The 22,722-nt window shown below is 39.7% G+C and overlaps 4 protein-coding genes across 9 annotated transcripts in view; 2 read left to right on the forward strand and 2 right to left on the reverse strand.

Moving 5' to 3' along the window:
* LOC130686725 (probable serine/threonine-protein kinase dyrk2) overlaps positions 1–22,722 on the forward strand; it is a 49,562-nt gene that overhangs the window by 1,553 nt on the left and 25,287 nt on the right. The window lies entirely within an intron of this gene.
* Positions 99–2,015, reverse strand: LOC130686753 (carnosine N-methyltransferase-like). The gene is made up of 8 exons (XM_057509911.2): positions 1,647–2,015; positions 1,379–1,577; positions 1,160–1,320; positions 957–1,097; positions 726–888; positions 542–650; positions 359–483; positions 99–289 (listed from the first exon to the last, which is right to left on the reverse strand). Exons 1-8 carry the CDS (start codon positions 1,724–1,726, stop codon positions 191–193), a joined length of 1,077 nt encoding a protein of 358 aa, XP_057365894.1. The 5' UTR covers positions 1,727–2,015; the 3' UTR covers positions 99–190.
* Positions 2,475–4,231, forward strand: LOC130686756 (protein quiver-like). 2 transcript variants are annotated; one of them, XM_057509915.2, is made up of 4 exons: positions 2,475–2,671; positions 3,134–3,178; positions 3,250–3,402; positions 3,470–4,230. In XM_057509915.2, exons 1-4 carry the CDS (start codon positions 2,617–2,619, stop codon positions 3,709–3,711), a joined length of 495 nt encoding a protein of 164 aa, XP_057365898.1. In that variant the 5' UTR covers positions 2,475–2,616; the 3' UTR covers positions 3,712–4,230. The 2 variants fall into 2 exon arrangements, with proteins under 2 accessions (XP_057365898.1, XP_057365897.1); XM_057509914.2 differs by having other exon boundaries at positions 2,479–3,178; positions 3,470–4,231.
* LOC130686729 (probable nuclear hormone receptor HR3) lies at positions 6,489–20,938 on the reverse strand. Of its 5 annotated transcripts, none has more exons than XM_059494164.1 (11): positions 20,808–20,938; positions 11,157–11,384; positions 9,606–9,774; positions 9,097–9,365; positions 8,158–8,409; positions 7,844–7,930; positions 7,549–7,688; positions 7,234–7,366; positions 6,937–7,161; positions 6,678–6,831; positions 6,489–6,613 (listed from the first exon to the last, which is right to left on the reverse strand). In XM_059494164.1, exons 1-11 carry the CDS (start codon positions 20,824–20,826, stop codon positions 6,508–6,510), a joined length of 1,782 nt encoding a protein of 593 aa, XP_059350147.1. In that variant the 5' UTR covers positions 20,827–20,938; the 3' UTR covers positions 6,489–6,507. The 5 variants fall into 5 exon arrangements, with proteins under 5 accessions (XP_059350147.1, XP_059350145.1, XP_057365858.1 ...); XM_059494162.1 differs by lacking the exon at positions 20,808–20,938 and adding an exon at positions 17,064–17,665; XM_057509875.2 differs by lacking the exon at positions 20,808–20,938 and adding an exon at positions 11,724–12,258.

Raw genomic sequence — 22,722 nt, forward strand, 5'->3', positions numbered from 1 at the left:
GTGTCACATGTTCTCAGCAGTCCTTGATGTAGCTGTAACATTTTTTTTTTATATCACCACATAACAAAGAATTAGGAACCGAACATCACCTTGCAAAATGGTGTAAAAATCTGAGGCATGTATTAAAAAAAAAATTTGTCACAAGGTACACTGAAGAGTGACCAAAACTTTATTCCAAAAAGAAGTTTTTTCAAGGCTTCCGGCAGACGAAAAAGACGCTCTCGTATTCATATTTGAGCATGGAACGGACGTTTTGAGAATAAGTGGTCTTAACTCCCGTTCGTTCCTTCTGTGAAAGCAGTTAACAGAAATGAATGTCAGTTATGAACGAATGTGAATGTTTTGTTCGATAAGCTACCTCAATGATAAAGCCAAGGCCTTGCACGATTTCTCTGACCATTTCGTAGGTGGGCTCGATTGAGTTCTCGCCCGGAATGTCTGAATAATGATAGAGTAATGGACCCAAATTGATCCAAACGCCACCTGTTTCGAAATCGAGGGATTAAATTGTTACAGATGCATGACTACAAGCAAAACGAACCATTCTTCAATATTTTGTAAATGGTTTCGATGAAACTAACGATATTATTCGCGCAGTCTATGAAGAAACATGTAGCAATGCAGTCCCAAGTATTAGCTTCAGTATAAACCTATGTGGTAAAACGAAAATTTATTACGTAGTTGATTTTTTTTTAAATGGGGACAAACGATAATGATTGATGTACTTCGAGAAAATCGCCAGCAGCCATAGAAAACTGAGCGTGGCGTGGTAGTGACGATGGATCAAGATCAGGGAAGGAAGACCCTCTAGTTACATCAGCAGCTGATAAGGTATTGACGAACTGTTGCGTCCACGGGTAAACACGAAACGTCTCGACCCCCTGACATCTACAAGAGTGAAGCGAAATAAAGCATAAACACTGGCCATCTTATTGAACCCACATCCGTGTCCGTACTTGTTTAGGACGAAGTTTGACGCAAAAAGCATGAAGAGGCTGAACTCGTTGCCTTGACAGCTGTAACCTCGTTTAGCTATCTCGAACGCTAGCCGGCCAAGCCCCGCTCCGGGAACTAGAATTTGTACTTGCTCTAGGGCCCTAGGATACCAATGAATATTAACACAATACTTTCACAATCCTCTTGCCACTGATAGACAAACCTCTCGCTAGGTGGGAATTTCTGTTCAATTTCTTCAATGATAGGGTCATAACATGCAGCTCTTTCTTGTTCACCATCCTTGCTCCAATCCCTGACAATCTGTTTCAATGTTGATTGGACCTTCTCCATATCGCTCATGGTGGGATGAACTTTAGACTTGACCTATGTTTACTGTACAAGGAGAAAAATGATTTTTCAAGCTAGTTTATGGAAAACATACTTGGCCAGCATCATGTTTCACATTTTCAAACAAGGTGGCTACATCAGCTGTGATGAGCTTAATAATTTCATAGTTGTGCTCGACACAAGTCCGAATGTCTTCCAAATGAGAACGATAACTTGTCAGTAACTTTTGGTGTTGCTGGGGGAGTGTAGAGACATACGTTTCTGAGGCAGCAAGACGTTGTAACGAGAAAGACCTAAAAGAAAAACGTGAGACACCAGATGCACGAAGTAAAGCTCACAGAACCATGAAAGGCTGTTCTAACCTGTAGTAACGAAAGGCATTGACGATCCTCTGAAAATGTTCTTTTTCTTCGACATCATCAGCAGGCCCGTTATTCCCCATAATGCAACGATAAGATTGCTGTCGCTTGCTATGACAGCAATCCTTCAATTCAAATCAAAACTCTATGTTTTATGTAATATTTCAAAGTTATCCAAGTCTTTTCAAGCGAATCTGAAGTAGGCGAGATTCTAATTCAACGTTGTCATATCGTTTTTGAATTTGCTGTTGTTTTCCCTCTCCTTCTTCTCTCGTAAATCAATAATGACTCATACCTCAGACGACAACATGCTTTATCTTTGTTTTAACATTTATTAAAGAGACAAGTGTTACATGTGATTGTCGTCTCTAGCTGCCCAAGGAATGGTGGGACTTTGTTGACCATGCGCAATGGAATAAGGAGGCACGAAACTGCAGGAAGACCATCGATTCAATACGGTTTAGCAGTTGCAGGACACGCACTCTGGCTTTCTCTGCAGCCGGGGCTTGTCGCAGTGTCCCGGCTGCTTTTGATGCATTGCGGAGCTTTGACTCTCGAGTCAGGTACACAGACAGACACAGTCGTTACATAGCGTCGCCTTGTAGCGTAAACAAGCCCCAAAAAACCGAGTGTTGTGTGTAACAGAGAAAGTCATCTAAACAATTCAACAATAGCAAACCATTGTGAAAGAACAACAACAAGAATCGATGCTTTGTTGGCGATGCAATTATAAAGTGTCTTCCCGACTGCTTTGGCCTATAACACAACACACAATTGTGACTCGGTAGTGGTTTATTTTGGATGTGTTGCCAGTTGAGAGAAACAGTGGCAACCTCTCATTTTTTCCTTCCAGTGTGACATGTGAAAAGAAGAAAAGAAAAGCCCCCGTGCGTCGTGTGTGTTTGAGTTTTCGTTTTTGTTTTTCACTTTTTACCTCCACTTTGTTTGCTGCTGCTGCTGTTCTTACCAAACGATGCGGGATCGCAATTTAATTGGGTTCCTTTCCGTCTTCTTTTCCATCACTTTGGGTTTGCTCATTTTTTAAAATTTTTCGTTTGTTGTTTTGGTCGATGAATTCGTTCAACGAGACTTGCTAAAGGGCTTGCCCACAGACTTGTAAGTGGCCATAGAAAATGGGCGCCAATTGATGATCAAAATTGAGCTCCTATATATAAACACGAGCATTTTTGATGATGCGCGCGCCTCTTCGTCTCTCCTAACGACTGGGTACAACGATCCTATAAATAGGAGCGGTTCCAGAGGACCTGTTTTTTTTCTTTTCGTTTTTTTCACAACGGGCAAAAAAGGCGACTCTGCTAGTTGTCACGTGACCGGAGATCCCAGCCAACGAAACAATTACTTAACATATTATTTTATTTTTCTCTCCCGACTCTCTTTTTATTTCTCGCATTTTGTTGTGTGTGTCGGGAATGTCGAGATGATTAAAAAGTCCATCTTGCAGTGGGTCTTACCCTTTTTTGTTTTCATAGTTTGTCTGCAGGCCAACAGCATCTCGGCCGAAGAGGAATGCATAAGTACTGCCAACCATTTCAATTTTTATCTCTCTCTTTTTCATTATTAAAAAAAAAAATTGTTTTCATTACAGATCGTTCCGGCCGCACAATTTTGTGTTACGATTGCGACAGTTATCATAATCCTCTTTGCAAACATATCAATGAATCTGCTCCGGCCAATGAACAGCCTCCGTTCAAGACGTGCAAAGGATGTTGCGTCAAAATAGTTGAACACCGCTATTCTCGTAAGTTAATTCATCCAATTCTAAATTTAAAAACGAAATAATCCATTCATAATTTTACCTGAATCAGCCAAGGAACGCGTGAGGAGGATGTGCACGGAGCAGCTGATTGTCAACTACTTTATCGTCGATCACGTTTGTTTGAAGGAAGGAAACAAACGCAAGGGAATGACTTGTTTTTGCGAAGAGGATTTTTGCAATTCGGCGATCTCAACACAAAGGCATCAACGTCGCGATCTCTTCTGGTGCTTGGGCATCGTCGCTGTTATCCACCTCATTTTAGAAGAATGGGCCATCTTGCGATGGTGGTGACGATTTTTTTCGCTTCATCAATTTTTGCCGTCACGTTTCTCTTTTGCATATGATTTGAAATGCCACCCAACTAAAGGAAAATACCCGCCATCTATCCGCGTAACATCGTTAGACGAAAGCCTTTAAGCGCTCAAAAAAAAAAAAAAAGACACAAAAATTCCGGACAAATGGCTTTGTACGTTCGGCTTTACCCACCTCTTTCTCTAAAAAAAAATTCTCATTTTTTATAAAAATTCAAAGTAGAGAAGATGAAAAACAAAAAGTTCGTGTGTGCACCGTCAAGAATCAGTCGCCAAGCAAACAATCACGCCCAGCTGATCACCATTTTTTCCTTTCTCTATTTGTCCGTTTTCAATAGCAATTTTTATGGCTGCAAGATCAATAATCTTTTGAATCTTTTTTATTATTTTTTTGTGTGTCCATTTCATTTTTGTGTTGTCGTTCTACCCATTTAACAAGCCACATTTTAAACCGGCTCGTCATTCAAAAACCATCAAATACATGCTAACGATAACTCTGAAAAAAATTACATTTTGAAATTAAATTAGAATGATTTCGCATTTCTGTTCTCGTGTGGGATGATCTCGATGATCATTCCCTTTGTTTTGTCTCTTTCAAAATTCGAAAATACCTTCATTGAGTTTTAATGAAATTAATTTAAGTTCTTTTTGTTGTTGTCTTTTTTTTTTTGGAAGAAAAATGAGAGAAAATGAGAGACATCGCGGATTATATCAATAAATAAAAATCTTCCTTCCAAAAAAAAAAAAGTGATAATAATAAAAACACGGCAAATTAAAAAATAAGAGGAGAGGATTTCTGAATAATGAAGTGTGTGTGTGGGGGGGGGGGAGTTTGAAAGATCAAAAGAAAGGAGAAAAATAATTGAAAAAAAAAATTATGAAAAAAAAAATCAATTACACACAATGCCACAGTAACTGAAATTAATAATTTTGGGTGGGAGAGGCGGGTTTTTTTGTATAACAAAAAAAAAAAATTAAAAAATAAAACACTCACGCGCATGATTCGAAAAAAAAAAAAAGATAGAACTACTACGAAAAAAAAAAAAAAAAAGAGAATTTGTTTTTTTTTTCTTTTCCTATGAGGGAGCCGTGGGAAATACTACACACAAACATATTCTGGATAGAGAAAGCGCAAAAAAAAAAAATTAAACAATAATAACCCCACACCAAATTTGTAATCTTGTGAAACATTTATCCGCTTCTTTTTTTTTTTTTAGCTTTTTCAAGAAAGGGAAAAATAAAGAATTCAAGAAAACTGCCAGTCTCAACATTTATATATATATATGTATATATATATAACGGTAGTAGTAGTAGTAGTAGTAGTAGTAGTAGATAGTAATTAATAGCGGATGAGGAAGGTCTGGAACAGTGCGGAAACAAGAAGGGGGCGGGGCGAATTTCATCATAATGTCTCACATTGAAAAATAACAACCATTGAATGAATTTTTCTCTTTTCGACGAAATTTTTAAAAGAATTTTCTTTTTTCACAAAAAAAAGGAGGAATTATATAATAATAATTAAAAAAAAAAATTCAGAAAACTTTTTTTGGGGGGAATTCTTTTTTTATAGTTTTCGCGAGAAAAACAAAAAAACGAGGCGGAGGCGAAGGCAGCGTATTACAGAATTTGCGTTGTAACAACGAGATAGTGGTGGTGGTGGTAGTAGTTTTTGTGTGTGTGTGTGTGTGTGTTCCTTTCCTCTAGCTAAAAACAAAAACGAAATTTAAGAAAACAAAAACGAGAAGAGAGAAAAAAGTAAAACAAATGAACGTTTGTTTTTCCTTTTTCTCACCTTCCCATTGTTTTTGTTTTGTTTTTCGCCAATAATTCAAAAAAAAAAAAAAAAATACCTGGTCGTCTAACATTACATATATATATACTGAATACATTGATGATTGGCGGGATTCGCGCGGGAATATTTGAAATCAAAAACATTTTTAAGAAAAACTGATTCCAAAAAAATTAGTCCTGCTTTTGTTGCCCAATTGCGTTTGATAATGAGAGGCGCTTTCAATTTTTAAAATAATAATAATTTTTTTTATCTTTTCTTTTTTTTTTTTTTTTTTTTTTTTTGCCTTTTCAAAGATGAAATCCGAAAAAAATAACACACCCATTTATAAGAGAGATAGGGGAGATAAAGAGGGGAAACAGAGCTAAGAGGGGGGGAATGATTTCATTTAAAAAGCCATGAAAAATGAAAAAAAAAAAAGAGCAAATATAGATCCTGAATTTTTGTCTTTTTTCTTGTCTGTTGTCCGATAAAATTGTAAAAGGAGGGAAAGGGGGAAAGTTGAAAATAAAAATATTTGTCGCCAAAAGAAACCCGAAAATGTGGCTCTAAAAACGGTGGCCTGTCGGCAAACCCACACACACACACACACACACGCGGGAGGGAGATGTTTCAAAACAATCAAATAAAAACATGATACATAAAAGATTTTTTGTTTTTGTTTTTTTCTTAAGAGAAGAAATCCGGTGGTTTCACAATTTGTTTTTTTTTTCTCAATCCATTCCCACGTTTACATCTTCTTTCTTCTTCACGTCTTCTTTCTCTCTCTCTCTCTACGTTCAATTTGTATGTATGTATGTGTGTGTGTGTGTGTGTGTGTGTGTCCTGACGTGCGCTATCGACATTTCCCGCGCGTTCACTTTAAAATCATAATAATAAAACACAGTTAGTTATGATTCCCCCTTATTTAAAATGTGTGACAAAAAAATATTAATTGAAAAATAAATTCCAATAATGTACCTGGACTCTTTGAGGTCGTGTTTCGTCTTAACTGTCGACAGAAAAGAGTTCCTTGTGCAGGGCGGGGAATTCCAGGTGAGGCGTGGCTCGTTTAAACCTGGCCAGCGCCTCCATGTGAAGTCCGGAGATTTCCCTAAAAACATTGTGGGGATTAAATGAGAGTGTCACATTTAAATTAAGTGAGTACATTAACATACCTAAGAGCCGGAAGTCTGGCGGCCAGGGAATCGGCCACGGAGATGTCGCCTTTCAAAGGAGTTCGATGCGTGCGAGACAATTCAAGACGCAGCGCCCGCAAAACGGCCTGGCCCAGCCGTTGGATCTCCAGCGTACCTCTCAGTCCCATTCGATCTGCTTTCGCCAAAAAAAAAAAAATAAAAATAAAAGACAATTGGTATCAATAATTTGAACGAAACATCGTAAAACAAAATGGAGATAGACATGTCAAGAACTGACCACTGGAGAGGAGGACGAAGGCGGAGTAGAGTGCCAGCTGGATTTCACTGAGCTTGAGCTCGGCTAAGCTTTTGGCAAAATCGAAAACGGAAGAGACCAGTTTGGCCTCGACCGAATCGGGTGTCAGAAAAGCCTCGACCGGCAGGAGCGTATCGCCGAACAGCACCGCGTTCTGGCTCAGGTCGTAGTAGCGACTCATCCGCAAAACGGCCAATTCGAAGCTCCCTGTTTGATTTTCCAAAACAATTTCTTATTAAAAAAAAATGAATCAAAATAGGTGATTGAATACAAAGTTACCTGTTTTCAGAAGAACAATCTGATCATCCTGAGAAAGTTTCATGAATCCGGGAACCATTTTGGCAAATTCGATAATTTGCTGAATAACAGCTGTCAATCTTTGCGCGCACTCCAACCAGAGCTCTTCTTGTGCCTTTTTTTTTAATGTGGCCGATAATCCAAGTGGAAAAAAAAAGACAGAAATAAATGAATAAGATTTAAAAAAAAAAAATGAATAATTTAATTTAAAAAAAAAAACTGTAATTAAAAAATTGCGATTATTTTAGCGATGACCCCCCACACGAAGGGAATAAATAAAATCAAACAACAACTGACCATGTTTTTGTAATAATGCACTTTAGAAATATCCTGCGGTTTGCGCAACATGTCGGCGATGTGCTCCCCGCTGAAGAGACACGTCCGGCTGTGAGCGTCGCCGATGGTCTTGGCCAACAGTTCTGAGATCTGAACGGGATCTATTTCCAATGCGGATGTTTTTGCAACAAAACATTAACATTTTATTTTCATTTCATTTTCAAAAATTAATTAATTCAACTAATTTTTTTTTAAATTTCTTATCGCTGTCCATTTCCAATATTTTTTTTTCTCTTTGTCTTTCTCTCTCTCTTACTCGGTTCAAAGTACTCTTCGTCATCGTCAGTCGATGTGGTCGCGACCTTGCCGACGTTACTGCTCCCAGCCACCACCATCAGTGCGCCTTTGTTTTTAAATAGTTTGACCGAAGAGGTTAAAGTTGTTATGTCATCAGAAATACAAGTGTAAAGTGAGAGAAAACATCCACCAAAAAAAAAAAATAAAAGAAAAAAAAAAAACAAGTTAATTGTTGTAACACAATCACCGAAGAATTCTTTAAAAAGATCAGGAAAATTGAATTAAAATTTAAAAAAGTTTGTTTTATAGATGGGTGGGGCTGAACGAGCCTACCAGAAGGAGGAAGAGGAGGAGGCCTTGGGTAAGAAGTTTGTTGTTGATGAGAGGCAGACGATGATCGGTCGTTCAGATGAACTTGACCGAGACTAGTGTTACCACCACCACCACCACCGAGGACGACCGATTGAGGAGGAGGAGGAGGTCCATTGGCACGACCTCCACCAGGATCGGGACCCGGCCGAGGATTCTTGGCCGGAAAGAGTGTTACTCCGCCCGGATAGTCGGACATCATCATTTTTGAAGAGCCTACACACAACAAACCCTCGGGCTGTCTTGTTTTTATTGTGTCTCAATTTTTTTTTTTTTTTTCTTTTTCGTGTGTCTTTTTTTTTTTCACGCGTTCAATTTTACGTCAGTTCTCCCGAAGGGGGAGGGGGGGGGAAGAAAAGTGTGTTAAAAGTTAAAAAGAGGGAGGGAGTGCATTAAGAATCCCGTTACCATTTCATAAGAAATCGAACACGACGTTATCAAGAGTGAAACTTTGAACCCGAAAAAAAAAGATTGTGTTTGTTTTTCGTAATAGAAAAAGATTGACATTTGAAACTCGATTTTTCTTTTTAAATAACTAATAAAGAGATCCCCCCCCCCCACTCTCAAGTTGTCAGCGTATTTTGATTCATATCTCTGTCATTCCCCTATTTTTTTTTTTTTATATTTCAGAGCTGCCGATTGAGTTTTGCAATATTCAAAATGAATTTCAAGGAAAAGATTTAAAAAAAAAATCAATTCAAGGTCTTCCCCCCTCCCAAAATTGTTATGCGAATTATAACTGAATTTCCAAAGGCTTTTTCTCAAACGAAAAAAAAAAAAAAAAAAAATTTAAAGTTTGAAATATGAATCTTATAAGAATAAACTTAAAAAGACGAATATAAAATGGCGCGTTTGGTAAATGTGTTGATTTGTTTTTCTTAATGCAAATGACGTTAGTGTTACCGGTGGAAACGACGGGCGAAACCAGATTGCTGTCCGGCAACGGCTCGATGGGCGTCTGTCGTGGGTCGAAGGTTGTGCTGTCCACATAATCCGTCGTGCCGCTAATATCGTAACCTCCACTACTCATGCTGCTACCTCCGCCGCCAGTCCCTCCGCCGGCTCCTCCACCACTGCCTCCACCAGGTACTGGTTGATTGGTGTGGGGCGTCGGTGTGAAACCGTAACCGGACGGCGTGTAGGGGCTCATGTCACCGCCGTAACTGGAATACCTAAAAAAAATACAACAACAAAAAAATTGTATTAAAAAAAAAATAATAAATTGTGCGGAGTACGTGTGTGGGTGTAGGAAGCCAGAGGTCATTGCACTCGGTTTTTTTTATATCCTCTTGTTACACACACGTCACGAAAGATCGATTTTTCGATGTTGATATTTTTTTTTTTTTTTTTGAAGATGATGTAATAAATATTTGGAGAAGTGCCATCTTGCGTTGAAAAAAATTGTTCCTTACCCGCCGGTGTAGGGCGCCAGTTGGTCGGACGATGACGGCTGTTGGTTATCGAAGACGCTGCTGTCGGGTGACGTTTCAGCCTGCTGGGCTTTCATCTGCGCCCGATGGTAGCGCACTTCATCCTCGACCTTTTCGCGTTGTTTCTTCGACATCCGACCGAATTTCACCGCTGAACAATTGAAAAACAGAAAACGAAAGTGAATCAAATTACTCTGACCGTTTTATTACTAAACAACTCAACCATTCTTATTCATTTCACCCCCAATTGTTGTTGTACTAAGCTCGAAAAAGCAATAAGGTGTACAATTTCCCGACACACACACATTTTCTCGAGCTTCTTTCACGAGAAAAAAAAAAAAAAACGAAAATTGACGGACGCGAGCGCGTGTGTGTGCAATACACACATACAATAATGTCGACGTGAGCCAAGACGATACACACAAGGGTTTACTAGCGGTCATTGGCCCACAAAAAAAAAAAAAGCCCCAGCTGTGTGTAGCAAACGGGTCCCGAACGCGGCTCTTTGCTATCTCTCTCTCTCTCCTCCCGACTACGTCATCGTCTAGTCTGGTCGGCTATCATCGTTTCAATGATTTCTTCTCTTTCTCCCTATCACCATCATTAAAAAAAGAAGGAGGCAAAAAGAAAAACAAAACGAAAGAATTCCATTTGGTCAAATCAACTCGTACCGTCACATTACCAACGTGAATTCTGCACAAAACAAAAAAAGAGAGTCAAAAATAGATGACTATGCTAAAGGATTGAAGTGGCAAAGGCAACGTTTGAAAATAGATATGAAAAACTCGGAGAAAGAAAAAAAAAAAAGGATCCTAAACTGCTGCATACAATGTCGTCAACAAGAAGAAGAAGAAGAAGAAGAAGGGAGCCCAGCTCTTTTTTTTTTTTTTTTTTTTTTTTTTCTTCCTCCTCCCACTGAGAGAACTTTTTGGCTCTGGGATCCGTTCGTCCGTCTCTCAAGTGAGTACAATCCTCCCGGGCTAAGGTCGGTCGTTCACCCCAACAAAAAAAAAAAACTGGCGGGCGCGCGCGCTTGGCTCAAAGTCCCGTTAGGAGGCGGAAAAAAGGGCGGTGACTGGTGGGGTCAGGCGCGATGAGAAGCGTCGTTCAAAAAAAAAGGGGGGAAGAAGGCAGTGAGTGTGTGTATACAACTAGTACCGCTATCTTTTTTCTTTTTTTTTTTTTTCTCTATAGCACACCCTTATATTCATCCTTTTTTTTCTTATTTTTTTAAGATGCACACACACACAGTGTCGGGTGTGAGAAATATATACACAGGGTCCATCGACCGTGTCAGGTGAAGTCTACGGTGATTGGCCCATACCTGGAGGCGGCTTCCCATCTACAGAGCCCGCCCCATATGGCTAAGAAAAGGGCCTTACTTTTAAAAGAAAAAAAAAGGGGGAGGGGGAATTAAATATTTTTTTTTTTTTTTTTTTTTTTTTTTGGGAGACGACTGACCTCCAGCCGGCGGGCCTTTAAGCTTCCGTGATTTTCCGGCGTGATGGTGTTAAAAAAGAAAAAGAAAATTACCATCTCTGGACATGCCGAGTGCCAGACATTTTTGTAGCCGACAGTACTGGCATCGGTTGCGGTTGACGCGATCGACGACGCAATTCTTTTGGCGCGGGCATTGGTAGTTGACGACGGAACTCTGCGAGCGCCGGAAGAAGCCCTTGCAGCCTTCGCAGGTGATGACTCCATAATGGACGCCCGAACTCTTGTCGCCGCACACCTTGCACGGGATGATCTCGATTTGCGCTAGAAAAAAAAAAGAAAAATCACAAAATTTGTTTATTAATTTGAATTTTTAGTTTGAAACAGCGTTGCATTTATTTTTTATTTTTCGATAAACCAGGTAAAAAAAAAAAAAAAAAATATCTTCCGGGGTCTCAAAAGGTCAATAGCCTTCGTCTCTTCAACATATAGGGGGAAGGGAGTGAACAAAAACGTCATGTTTTCTTCACCCCTCTAAAATAAAAAATACCTCGAGGGTAACAACACAAGAAAAAAAAATCACATGTTCTCTCTCTCTCTCTCTCTCTTTCTCTCTTTGTCGAAATTTCCAAAGAGGGAAAGCGATAGAGAATCAAAACAAACCTCGGATGGAATTGTTACTATTTCTTCTGGGCGGCGGAGTCGTCGTGTCGGCGGCGAAATCAGATCCCGACTTGCTGTGGAGGTTGTTGTGGTTGTTGTGTTCGTGCTCGCTAATGTCTTGCGCTTCGTTGTCATTGTCGTCGACGACGCTGCTCGTCTCCTGACTGCTCGGAGCAGCCGGAGAGAAGCACGACTCGACCGTGGTCGAGTGTTGGCTCAACGTCGGGCCGGGAGTGAGGCACGTCGGCGGATGTTGTTGTTGTTGTTGTTGGTGGTGGTGGATCGATTGGAGGGGCGGCGGGGCAGTTGCAGGTGCCGATTCGGAACAGCCACCTTTGCGACGCACCGCCAAATCGGTCCGTGAATCGACACCGCCACTCACCACTAACAATCGTTGTTGGCTGTCGGCTCCCGGCTGCCCAGCCGACCATTCACTACCGAAAATCTCATCGAGAATATCCATCGAATGATGCGGATTGGCCACCGGGACGGCCGGAGCTTCCATCATCGCGAGATCGCGGCTTTTTTTTTTTTTTTTTTCGAAAACAATAGAAGATCGTCTAACACTCACAAACGCACACACGCAAAATAAGACAACGACACCACAAATTTGTTTTTGTTTGGATTGTTCTTCAAAAAACAAAAAAAATTTCGCCAAATTGGAAAAGAGGGTCCGTTGTTGGGGGGGGGTGGGAGCTCAACCCGAGCTGGGCAAGTCGGGCCAAAAAAAAAAAAAGAATAACGGAAGATTATTTTTCGTATTCTTTTAATTTCTTCCCTTTCACCCTCTTCCTTCCCAACACAAAAAAAAAAAGCACCTGCTCTTTTTCTTCCTTCAGCTTCCAAGTGATTTTTTCTTTTCTTTCTCTTTCCAATACACACACACACACACACACACAACTCGTACAGGTGCGCGCGCGCGCTTGTAAAGCTCTGGGCCAGCCCCACCCCGAGAACGGACGGATCACCCCCCCCTTTCCGAGAAATGTGTTCACCCGACAGGATTCATTGCCGTTGTTGGGGTTTCCAGGTGATTTTCGATGCCGGTAGTGATGAAGAGTCGAGCTCCCTTTGAACGACGATCAAGTCCATCGACCTTTTGTTTTTTATTTTTTTTTTTCCCATTTGAGAGAGACAGAAATAATTTGTATTATTTCAAATAAAGATGATGTAATAATTTGTTTTTAACTCTGTTTCGTTAAAGAAAAAGCTCGATCGCAAAGATGGTTGAATACAATTTCATTTTGTGTGTCTAACGGGTGTGTGTCAACCTGCGGCTATTATAAAAGAAACGGTACAACGATACGGTAGACGAAAAAAAAAACGGAATATACATAAAAGATGTACAGTAGAAGAAGAACCGGTCGAACGAACATGGGGGAAAAAAAAAAGAAATGCCTCCGAGCTGGAGGACATTTTTTTTTTTTTTCTACGGGCGAATACCGTTAGATTTCTTAAAGGAGAGAGGGGGGAACATTGTCGGAGGGACTGTATTTTTTTTTTTTCTAGCTAAACCTGTATAATTTCTTGTAGGGAAGAAAGAAATAAAAAAGACGAAATTATTTATTATTCGAAGAAAAAAAAAAATCACCGTTAAGTTTTTATCCCCTCACCACTTTTTTTTTTCGATGATGGAAAGACGTCAACCAGGTGTCTGGCCCTTCCCAAATGACACATGTTTCATTTCTCTAACGGGATCTCTTTTTTTTTTTTCTTCAAAATTAAAACCGAAGATTACCTTTTGTTATCAAAGACGGTGGCATTTTTCTTTTAAAAAAAAAAAAAATTCGAACACCATTTTGAAAATTTCAGGTCTTTCAGATTTTTTCTTTTCCAACGAAATAAAAAAGAAAACTATTCAAATGTTGGTGGATTGAGAAAACAAAGAAGAAGAAAAAAAAAATGGCTAGAGAGATAAGGCTCGACTAGCGAGCTGAGCTCGGGTTTGGCCCGCCACCAACCACACTGTGAAAGGAAAGAGAGAAAAAAAAAAAGAACTCGAGGGTTCAATGACCGGCCGCTAGTGCATACACACCATACAACTAACTCCGTGTCTCTGTAGGGACCCCAACTCTATCTCACTCCTGACATGGAACACACATACAAAAAAATGAATAAATCAAATCTTTTTACCATTCCTAAAGATTACAATGTGTTTGTCTTTTCAAGTTAAACATTTTTAGGCGATTGGTCTAACGAGATACTGGCAAATTCGATTGCAATATGAATTTTTCTTTTTTTTTAACGTCTAAACAGAAGAAAAATGGAATGCCAACACGTCGTGTGCTGCCGTTGCCAAGGTAACCCGCCCGAAACGTTCCCGAGTTTTTTCAGATACACACACACACACACACCACTACTGCTGAGACGTACACACTGGGCCAGGCAGGAAATCACCCCCACACACTCACACACACACACACACACAGTTCGATGAACTCTCCTTCGCTCGGGTTCGGCTACTTCGGCGCGGCAACAAGAAATGTGTGTGACTATTTCTTCATTTTTTGTTTTTTGTTTTTCTACTTCTTTTTTAATTTTACTAATCGTTTGAAGAAGAGGAGGCAGAGTAACGAAACAAATCAATCGATCTATAAATTATTTGACTGTACGACTGGTTCAACCATCTTGTTTTTTTTCTGCCTCGTGTTTGATCAGACTGCTTTAACGAAACAGAGCCAAATTTAAAAAAAAAAATGTGTGAAAATCAAGAGGATACCGTACTTGGATGGTGTTGGGAACAATTTTGTTCGTGTGTGAGTGAATGGGGAGGAGGGGTGGAAAAAAAAAAGATGACGAATCAATCGAATTTTTCACGCCCAGACAAGTTTGGGGCTCACAAGAAAACCGAAGAAACAATCACCACCATTGAATGGGGCGATATTTTTCGTTTCACAAACACACTTCACTAGTTTTTTATTTTTCCTTTTCTGTCTCAAAGACACAGTCACCACGCACACACCACGCACACGAGAATTTCGGTTGGGTTGAATAACCTCAAACGTGTTTTGCCAAACTTAAAGTTAAAAACATGAGGGTGGTTGAAATTAAAAAAAAAAAAAAAAAGGGAGGAAAAACAAAAAAAAAAAAGAAGAATAAAAAATAAAAAAAATAAAAAAAAATGTCGAAAAAAAGGAGGAGGTGAACACGAGTGGCACACGCACAAAACGATGCGACCCCGTCGACGGTCGGACACCAACTGAACAGGAGGGCGGAGTGTGCGTGTCCTACGCGGCTGGGCCTGGTGGTGGCAGGCCGAAGTTTTACAACGGGCACTGCCGTCGTCCGACCTTCGCCTCTTCACCACCAACCCACCCGACCACCGCCTTCTCCCGAATAGCGGGATTTTTAGGTATTTCGTGTGTGTGTGTGTGTGTGGTGTGTTTGTGTGTGTATATACTGTACATAAGGTATAGGATATACTGTACGATGAATCCTATAAGCATCATTTCCTTCTTTCGATTCCCTTTTGAAGAGGGTGGGGAGGGGAAGGGTATCGGTCGTTGGGGCCTATCTACGCCTCTAGGCTTGTATGGACAAAAACTGAAGACAATGAAACAAATAAAACCTTTTTTCTTTTTGTTTCAAGTGGTTCGTAATAAACATAATATTAATTCCAAAACAAAAACACACAAAAAAAAATGGGAAATAAAGCTAAGAAAAAACAAGAAAAACAGTCGAACATGACCTGGCGAAATTGGTTGTGCTACGTCTGCTAGACCTTTGTATATAGTTTGTGTGGGCCCACCTGTTTCAATCACTTTCAGATACTTCGCCATTTTGTATTCTTTCCCAAATGGTTCGCGGAACACTTTTCATCGACTTTCTGTTGCCGTTCATCATTTGCTTTCTTTCTTTTGTCTTTCTTTCGTTTGATGATTTTCGCATTTCTTCGTCTTGTCCATTTGCTTTGACAAATGATCCTCCCGTCGTGCGGTTGAGGACATTGCCGTAAGATGGCGTTGCCGAAGATACCGTTACTTCGTTCAGAAAAAAAAAAAAGGAGAGAGAACGAATAAGAAAAAAAAGAGAGAGGAAAATGGGTCACTGTGTAGTTTGGCTCGGATCCAGCGGTCAATGACTCGTTCGCTGTTGTTCATGTACCTTCTCTTCGCTAGTGTCTCGAGTCGGCGTCTTCCACCAGACTTTTTTCAGAAAGAGTTTTCGCATACATGTTCTTTCAATTCTTTCACTTCAAAAAAATAATAATAATAATTAATAATGAAAACGTATTTTTTTTTTATATTAACCAGCGTTGCCAGTCTATCAACCTCCTCAAACCTCATCAGCTATTGCCACCAGACAAACCAACAAAAAGTAAACAAATTCAGAGTTGCCAATCGCCACCGCTACGTCAAAAAAAAAAAAAAAGGGGGACTGCGCGGGAAATTTTGAAAAACATAAAAATACAACTAGAGAAATCCCATTTCTGGGAACAAACCCAAGAGGCACTATAGAGAGCATATCCTAGCATCGAGATAGGGTTTTTTTTTTAATTTTTATAATTCCCTTGCACTTTTTTCTTCCATTTATTTTTAATGTACAGACACAAGAGCCGTTGAAAAAAGACGGGGGGGACAAGGATATTTCGTTTTTCTTGGAATTGAAAGAGAAAAGCTCTAGCCAACTTTCACTCCAAGTATGAACGCGCGAGCTGACTTTGGGGCTTGCATCTATACAAGTATAAGAAAAAAAGAGAGAAAAGAGAAAAGGTTTTCCCTTTTTTTTTTTTTCCCCTTCTTTTCGCATGCTCCGTCCGTCTCTCCCGAATAATCATCGCCCACCATCGTCTGTGTTTTTCATTTCGAAAATATATTTAAAAAAAAAAAGAGAGGAATATATGCAAAAATAAACACGTCTCGAATGTAGAGATCCCTTCGGTTGGATAACATTTCAAATCGCTCGTTCCTTTTTTCTATCCACATACGAAAAGAACAAATAAAATTGCAATTGATGGAGTTTCTGTGCGGATCGAAAAGAGAGAGAGAGAGAGAGAGAGAGGGACCAGGTGAGTGAACGGAACGGGTCCTTATACCACTTCAAGGTGGAGTAGTATGTAGTGCTACTAGAGAGACTTTCTCTTTTGCTGCTGAAGAAAAGAAAAACAAAACATACACGAACTTTTTTTTTTCCTTTTGGGTGTGGATCGCGTACATACGCACAGGGAGTGGCGGTAAGAAGAAAAAAGAAAAAAATAAATTGTAATACAAACTTGTGGAAAAAAAAAAAAACCTTTCTCTCTTTCGTCAGAGTGTACGACATTAAAAGCCAAAAAGAAAAAAAAATAGATTTTCTGTTTTTTGTTTGATTCCTGATTTTTTTTTTTTGATTTTTTTTTACCTTTGATGGAGCCGATGGCGGAGGGCGAGAGAGCGTGAGAGAGATCGTTGTGTTCGGCAAGAGCCGCGTGATTGGACGACGCGGACGCGTCGTTGTTATCGTCTTCGTTGGCATCTTCGGCCGTGCTGTTGTCGTCGTTGTTGTTGGTCGCAACAGGTCGGCCGTTGTTGTTGTTGTTGTTGCTACTGTTAGCGCTACTACTACCACTACTACTACTCGTATTCCACAGGTTGAGCATGGAGACGACCGGAGGACCCGCGACGCCATTTTTCATCGCCACCTGATGGTGAGCGTGTTGCTCGTCGGGATGATTGGCGTGCTGGTGATGGCCATCCGAACCTCCATGATGATGCAAATGATGTTGATGGTGGCCAGGATGATCCGCCCAGGACGAGTAGAGACTCGGCTCGCTGGGCGAAGACAGTCGACTCGGTTTCACCATTTCGCACGCTGAACGAACGTCTTCGATTGGTTGCAAGTTTGTGTTTCTATTCTTCCTTTTCAGAAAATTGCCAAAGCGAGAAAACGCACGACAAATCACATCCGCACAGGCCAATCCAAAAAGGCAGAGGGAACTTTTTTTTTTTTTTTTTTTTCAATAATCGAGCGAAGAAAAAAAATGAAACGAAAACGCGCACTCGAGTCCGCAGACTTCCACTTTCACGACGATCCGCGCGGCTACTGAAAGCGCTGGAGAATGCCCCCCTCTCTCTCTCTCTCTACAACACACACACACACGCACATAAGCAAAATCTTTCGTTGTGTATTCTCCCTCTAGCGTTATTTTTCAAGTTTTTGGTCGTGTCGTCGTCGTGCAGTTCTCAGTTAGCCGATGTGTTTTTTTTTTGTTTTTTTTTATTTCAGCGACTTTCACTTTCCAAACCGAAAGAGCTTACACGAAGAAGAAGAAGAGGATGGCGAATAGAATAAAGAGAAAAAAAAAAGGGAGAGAGAGAGAGAAATTGAAAGCACCGGTCACTTGTATCTTGCAAGTAATCGAATCAATTTCGAACGAAAAAAAAAAAAACAAAAAAAAAAAAGGAAATATTCACGACCGATAGGTTTGGCGGTTGTGATCGTTCTGAGATCGGCAAAGGGGAACACACAAAAATAAAAAAAAATAAAAAAGGAAATGATTACACGGGGAGACGGGTGTAATATATCTCTTTTCACTATTCGGTTCGTAGCGGCGCATTGACTTTGTGTCACATCGACACCCACCTCCTTTCCTAAATAATATTACCATACCAGAGAACTGGGTGGGTGGTTTGAGGGTTGCTGGCCTCATATATAATAAAAAAAAAAAAAAAAAAGCCAGTCGATATTACGCGCTAAAAAACTGTTTTTTTTTTTTTTTTTCTAATAAAAATATATAAGAAGAGAGGGGGGGGGGAGTGGAAAAGGAGTGAAAAACGTCCAGGAGCGTCGAATTTCCGCGTCCGCGCGCGCTTCTCCGCAACCGACGACAGGGTGCGTGCACGACTCACGAGAGAGAGAGAGAAAAAAAAAAAAAAAAAAAAAAGACATCACCGGATATTTGTCAGCGGTTCCGTTTTTTTTTTTTTTTTTTTTTATTTGATACCGGCATCACCAGTCGTATAATAAAAATGTAGGACGAACGAGAGTCTATTAACCCTGGCCCTCACTCCATTTCTTTTTTTTTTTTCCTTTTGCTCTCATTTGTTATCGTTTTTCTTTTTTGACGATGATGAGCAATTCCTCGATTTTTATTTGTTTCCTCCGCAAAATATTTCTTTTTTTTTTTTTTCAACCCACCATCAACTTTGTTTCTTTTTTTTTTATTTTGGCACGATAATAAATAAATATTCGCGTGAACTTTTCTGCCGCTTCGTTCGGTTTGAATTCAAACGGAAACAAATTACAAGATTTCAATTTTTTTTTGAAAATAAAAAATACATGATTCCCTGGAAGCCTATCGTACTTCATTTGTGCTGATTGGATGAATGTAAAAAAAAAAAAAAATAGTAAAGAAAAAAAAAAAAGAAAGGGGGCGGTGCTGAAAAAAAAAAGAGAAATAATTGAAACGGAATCGCAGGCAATGGAAGAAAGAAAATAAAATACAACAGGTGGTTGAACATGAAAAGAATTAATGAAGAAAAAAAAAAAAAAAAAAGAGATTCCGGGTCGGGTTATGGTGACCCAGTCCCCTCGTGCCGTTCGTTCGTGAGTTGTACCGCAATGTCTTCTCCGTTCCCTTCCTCCGCTAGCAACGGTATATTTAAATCGAACAAAAAAAGATATAGAGTGAGAGAAAAAAAAAGGCAACGCGTTGCTGGCTCATTTCAAGGTGTGTGCATCGCTGTGACGTCACAGCGAACGGTAAAAAAAAAAAAAAAAAAAGAATATTCAAAACGCCTGAGGGAACGGAATCTCTTCCATCTGCGGCATTGTCGCTCCATTGCCAAAGTTAACAGCAGCTTTATAGTAGTCGTAGTTGTTGTTTTGTTTTTTTTTTTCTTTCGTGATTTAGCCTAAAGGGAAGAACGAGGAGAATAACTTGGTGAAAGACTAACGGGACATGCACTCACGCACCGCGAACGAACGAAGACAAAAAGAATTGTTTGAACTGTTAAGGTGCAATAACGTGAAACGGGCTCTATAGTAGTGCCGGGCAGATAAAAGAAAAAAAAAAAAAATAAATCCTTGGGGCGTATATATATATATATATACCGTACGCGCTCACATGTCCCACTAATGTACATGTACAGTGAAAAACAAAATGTAACATGAACTAAACGACACGATGATGGTGGAATCACTTCTTCCGCTTTCAATCTTCCAATCAACCGTTTTAAAAATCAAATTGAAAGGGTCCAGTTTTTTTTTTTTTTTTTTTTTTTTTTTTTTTTTGAATGATGAAATCCATCGGTTGGGTTCGATTTGTTTTGAAAGCTATAAAAAATAAAAAAAGAATGCCGTCTTCTTCGAATTGAAAATCGACACGGAAGATGAATTTCAATTGGGCAGCTCAGAGTCGACGAAGCGCGTTTTATATAAAATAAGTTAAACCGTTTTAATCCTTTTTTTTTTCCTATTTATCGGTCAGAAATACAAAAGTGTCGAAGAATATACTCTTATATAATTCCAGGTAAGGGGAAAAAAAAAGGGGGGGGGGGAGGGGAAGAGCCGTATATAACAGCTCGAGCACGTCCTCGGGAGTCCTACTGACCGCGGACGAGCCAGCGGTTATTCACCTCCCGCGTTCAATTTTTTTTTTCTCTCTGTGTGTGTGTCTATATGTTATTTTTCTTCTTCTTCTTCTTCTTCTTGGTTCTTATCCCGGTTTGTACCGCTAGGCCAACTGTTGGTTTCGGCAACCAGTTTGAGGCATTTATTGCAACCGGCTTTTCCATCGTGTAGAGTGTTGGACACGGCGGGTTAGTAATCGGCTATTATAACTGTACAATCGTTTCTTTTCTTCTTTTTTTTTCGAATGTTATTCGTGTGTAGACACGATAAAAAAAAAAAAAAAGCCACCACAAAAACACAAGACATTTTTGTGTGCGTCTCTATAGGATAATCGTCAAGGCCTCACCTTGGAATCAAGAAAAGAAGCCTCACATATCGGACAGGATTATCGTACAATTTAAAGGCAATGGGGGAATATAGATTCTTGGCTATTTTTTTTTTTTCGATATATACCACGAAATCGCGTAGATTGGCCGTCATCTATCGATGCAAATAATAAAAAGGCCAAAATCGAAAAATGTTCGAAATCCTTACCTCTGATGGTGCTTGGCATCACTCCCAGGTCATTTGGCCAAGCCGAACAATCTATGTTTCTTTCAAGAAGATGAATTGTTTCTTGTTTTCTTCCTCTTCCGGCCGGATCTTGTAGAAGAATGTTGTTCAAGCACTTAAATGTGTGTTTTGTTGTTAATGAAAGTCGAATTTTTTTTTTTTTTTTATCCAAAAAAACACGAGGGAAGAAGATGACACTAAGATCGAGAAAAACTAATAAACAAACGATGAGCAGCAAATGATGAAAATGTTGGTTGAACTCATGAAGCGCTCGTTCCGGTCAGTAGCACTGATGATGTCGATGTTAATACAACAAATGACGAATCCATTGCGCGCGAAAGCTTCCGATTTTTCCCTTTTTTTTTTTTTTTTTTTTTTAATTTTTCTTCAAAGAGAATCGAAGCGACTAGACACAAAAAAAGGTGGAGGGAGAAACAAGTCAGAAACGGTCGGTGATGTAGTCGAATGTCGTTGATGTTGTCGAGGAGAAATAAATACGAAGAGAGTCCTGGAAGACCTGTTGCCTCTGTGTCGCCACAAGTCTAACTGTCTGTCTTACTGTGCGTGTGCCGATCTCGGTGTGTGTGTGTGTGTGTGTGTGTGTGTGTGTGTGAGCCGCAAGAACTTGAACCAACAACGGGCTTTAGCGCAGCACAGCAAAATGTAATATATTTTTGAAAGCCAAAGAAGAAGAAGAAGAAGAAGAGGAAGAAGAAGAGAAAGAAGAGGAGGAAAAAACAAAACAAAAAATACGAAGCGAAAAAGAAAAATGCACTTGCGAGCTCCTCCTACCTGGAACCTTTACCTTTCAAGCTGCTGGCGAAAGGTACCGTTGCGTCGAACCTTTTGCTACATAGCCTTGCTGTGGTGTCCCAGACTTTTTTTTTTTTTTTAGCGCCCAAATGCACACCGTCCTTTATGTGTAAAGAGTATAGGCCAAATAAATAAAAATTAATTTTTATTTTTTATTTTTTATTTTTTTCTTGCCATTACCCCCCCCCCCCCCACGTTGCCAGTTTTTCTTTTGTGCGATTTTCGTTTCAAAGGGATTGAAAATGTCGTTTTCAAAATGAATATGACGTCATAAATGTGTGGACTGTGTGCAAAGGCAAGGCGAAGAAGGGCTTCGAGAATAGTCACGCGTGACCTCACGCTTTAGGCGATCTTTTTTTTTTCTTAAATCTTTTTCTTCCGTTTAATGCAAAAAAAAAAAAAATAGTAAATCCTTTACACGGTGTATCTGCTTTTTTTTTTTTTTGCTGGCGGTAGGATAGGAAGACTGTACAGACATTAAAAAACAAATAAATATATAAACCTGTGCACGGAATGCATAAGTCCAACGTTTGGCAAAATGCCACAGCATGAAGAGTGCTGATGAAGCCCCTTCTGCGTTCATTATTCTAGCCAACCAACAACAACAGACGCCAATAATGTCCATGCAGACATATAGTCAGTCTCTCTCTCTATGTGTGTCTAGTTTTATACACATACCCAATTCCTTGTTGTTGTTTTTTCTTTCCTCTATGGCCCAGTAACCTGCAGACAACAGCTGATTTTTTTGTTTTCCCCATTTTTTTTTAAAGAAGAAAAATAAAATAATACGAGTTGGGTAAAAAAAAAAAAAAAAAAAAAATACAAGGCACAATCGTTTACGTAATCGCCTCTTCGCGCTCCAATGCCGTTTCGTTATTGTGTTGGCAACGTCTTGCGGTTAACCGCGACACTCTTCGGGTTTTTTTCTTCGTCTTCTTCGTTGCCTCTCTGCGAACGTCTACCAGCGAAACGATCTTTGAATTCGTACACAATAGCCAAATGGGTAGGCGAGATGGTGACATTGTATTATATATTTATTATTATTTTTTTTAATTCCTTTTTTCTCGGACGAGAAATAAATAAC

Source organism: Daphnia carinata, chromosome 2 (genome assembly GCF_022539665.2).
Source record: "Daphnia carinata strain CSIRO-1 chromosome 2, CSIRO_AGI_Dcar_HiC_V3, whole genome shotgun sequence".
In the NCBI taxonomy this organism is placed as follows: domain Eukaryota; kingdom Metazoa; phylum Arthropoda; class Branchiopoda; order Diplostraca; family Daphniidae; genus Daphnia; species Daphnia carinata.

Coding starts and splice junctions, on each gene's coding strand:
- LOC130686753 (XM_057509911.2), bottom strand. CDS start 1,726: ATGGGGAATAACGGGCCTGCTGATGATGTCGAAGAAAAAGAACATTTT. Junction 889..956: donor TCAAACTTCGTCCTAAACAA/GTACGGACACGG, acceptor TCACTCTTGTAG/ATGTCAGGGGGTCGAGACGT. Junction 651..725: donor CTGCTGGCGATTTTCTCGAA/GTACATCAATCA, acceptor TTTACCACATAG/GTTTATACTGAAGCTAATAC.
- LOC130686756 (XM_057509914.2), top strand. CDS start 2,791: ATGATCAAAATTGAGCTCCTATATATAAACACGAGCATTTTTGATGAT. Junction 3,179..3,249: donor GGCCGAAGAGGAATGCATAA/GTACTGCCAACC, acceptor TTTTCATTACAG/ATCGTTCCGGCCGCACAATT. Junction 3,403..3,469: donor AGTTGAACACCGCTATTCTC/GTAAGTTAATTC, acceptor TACCTGAATCAG/CCAAGGAACGCGTGAGGAGG.
- LOC130686729 (XM_057509875.2), bottom strand. CDS start 12,231: ATGATGGAAGCTCCGGCCGTCCCGGTGGCCAATCCGCATCATTCGATG. Junction 8,410..9,096: donor TTCGCCCGTCGTTTCCACCG/GTAACACTAACG, acceptor TGTTGTGTGTAG/GCTCTTCAAAAATGATGATG. Junction 7,931..8,157: donor TCCTCCTCTTCCTCCTTCTG/GTAGGCTCGTTC, acceptor TTAAAAACAAAG/GCGCACTGATGGTGGTGGCT.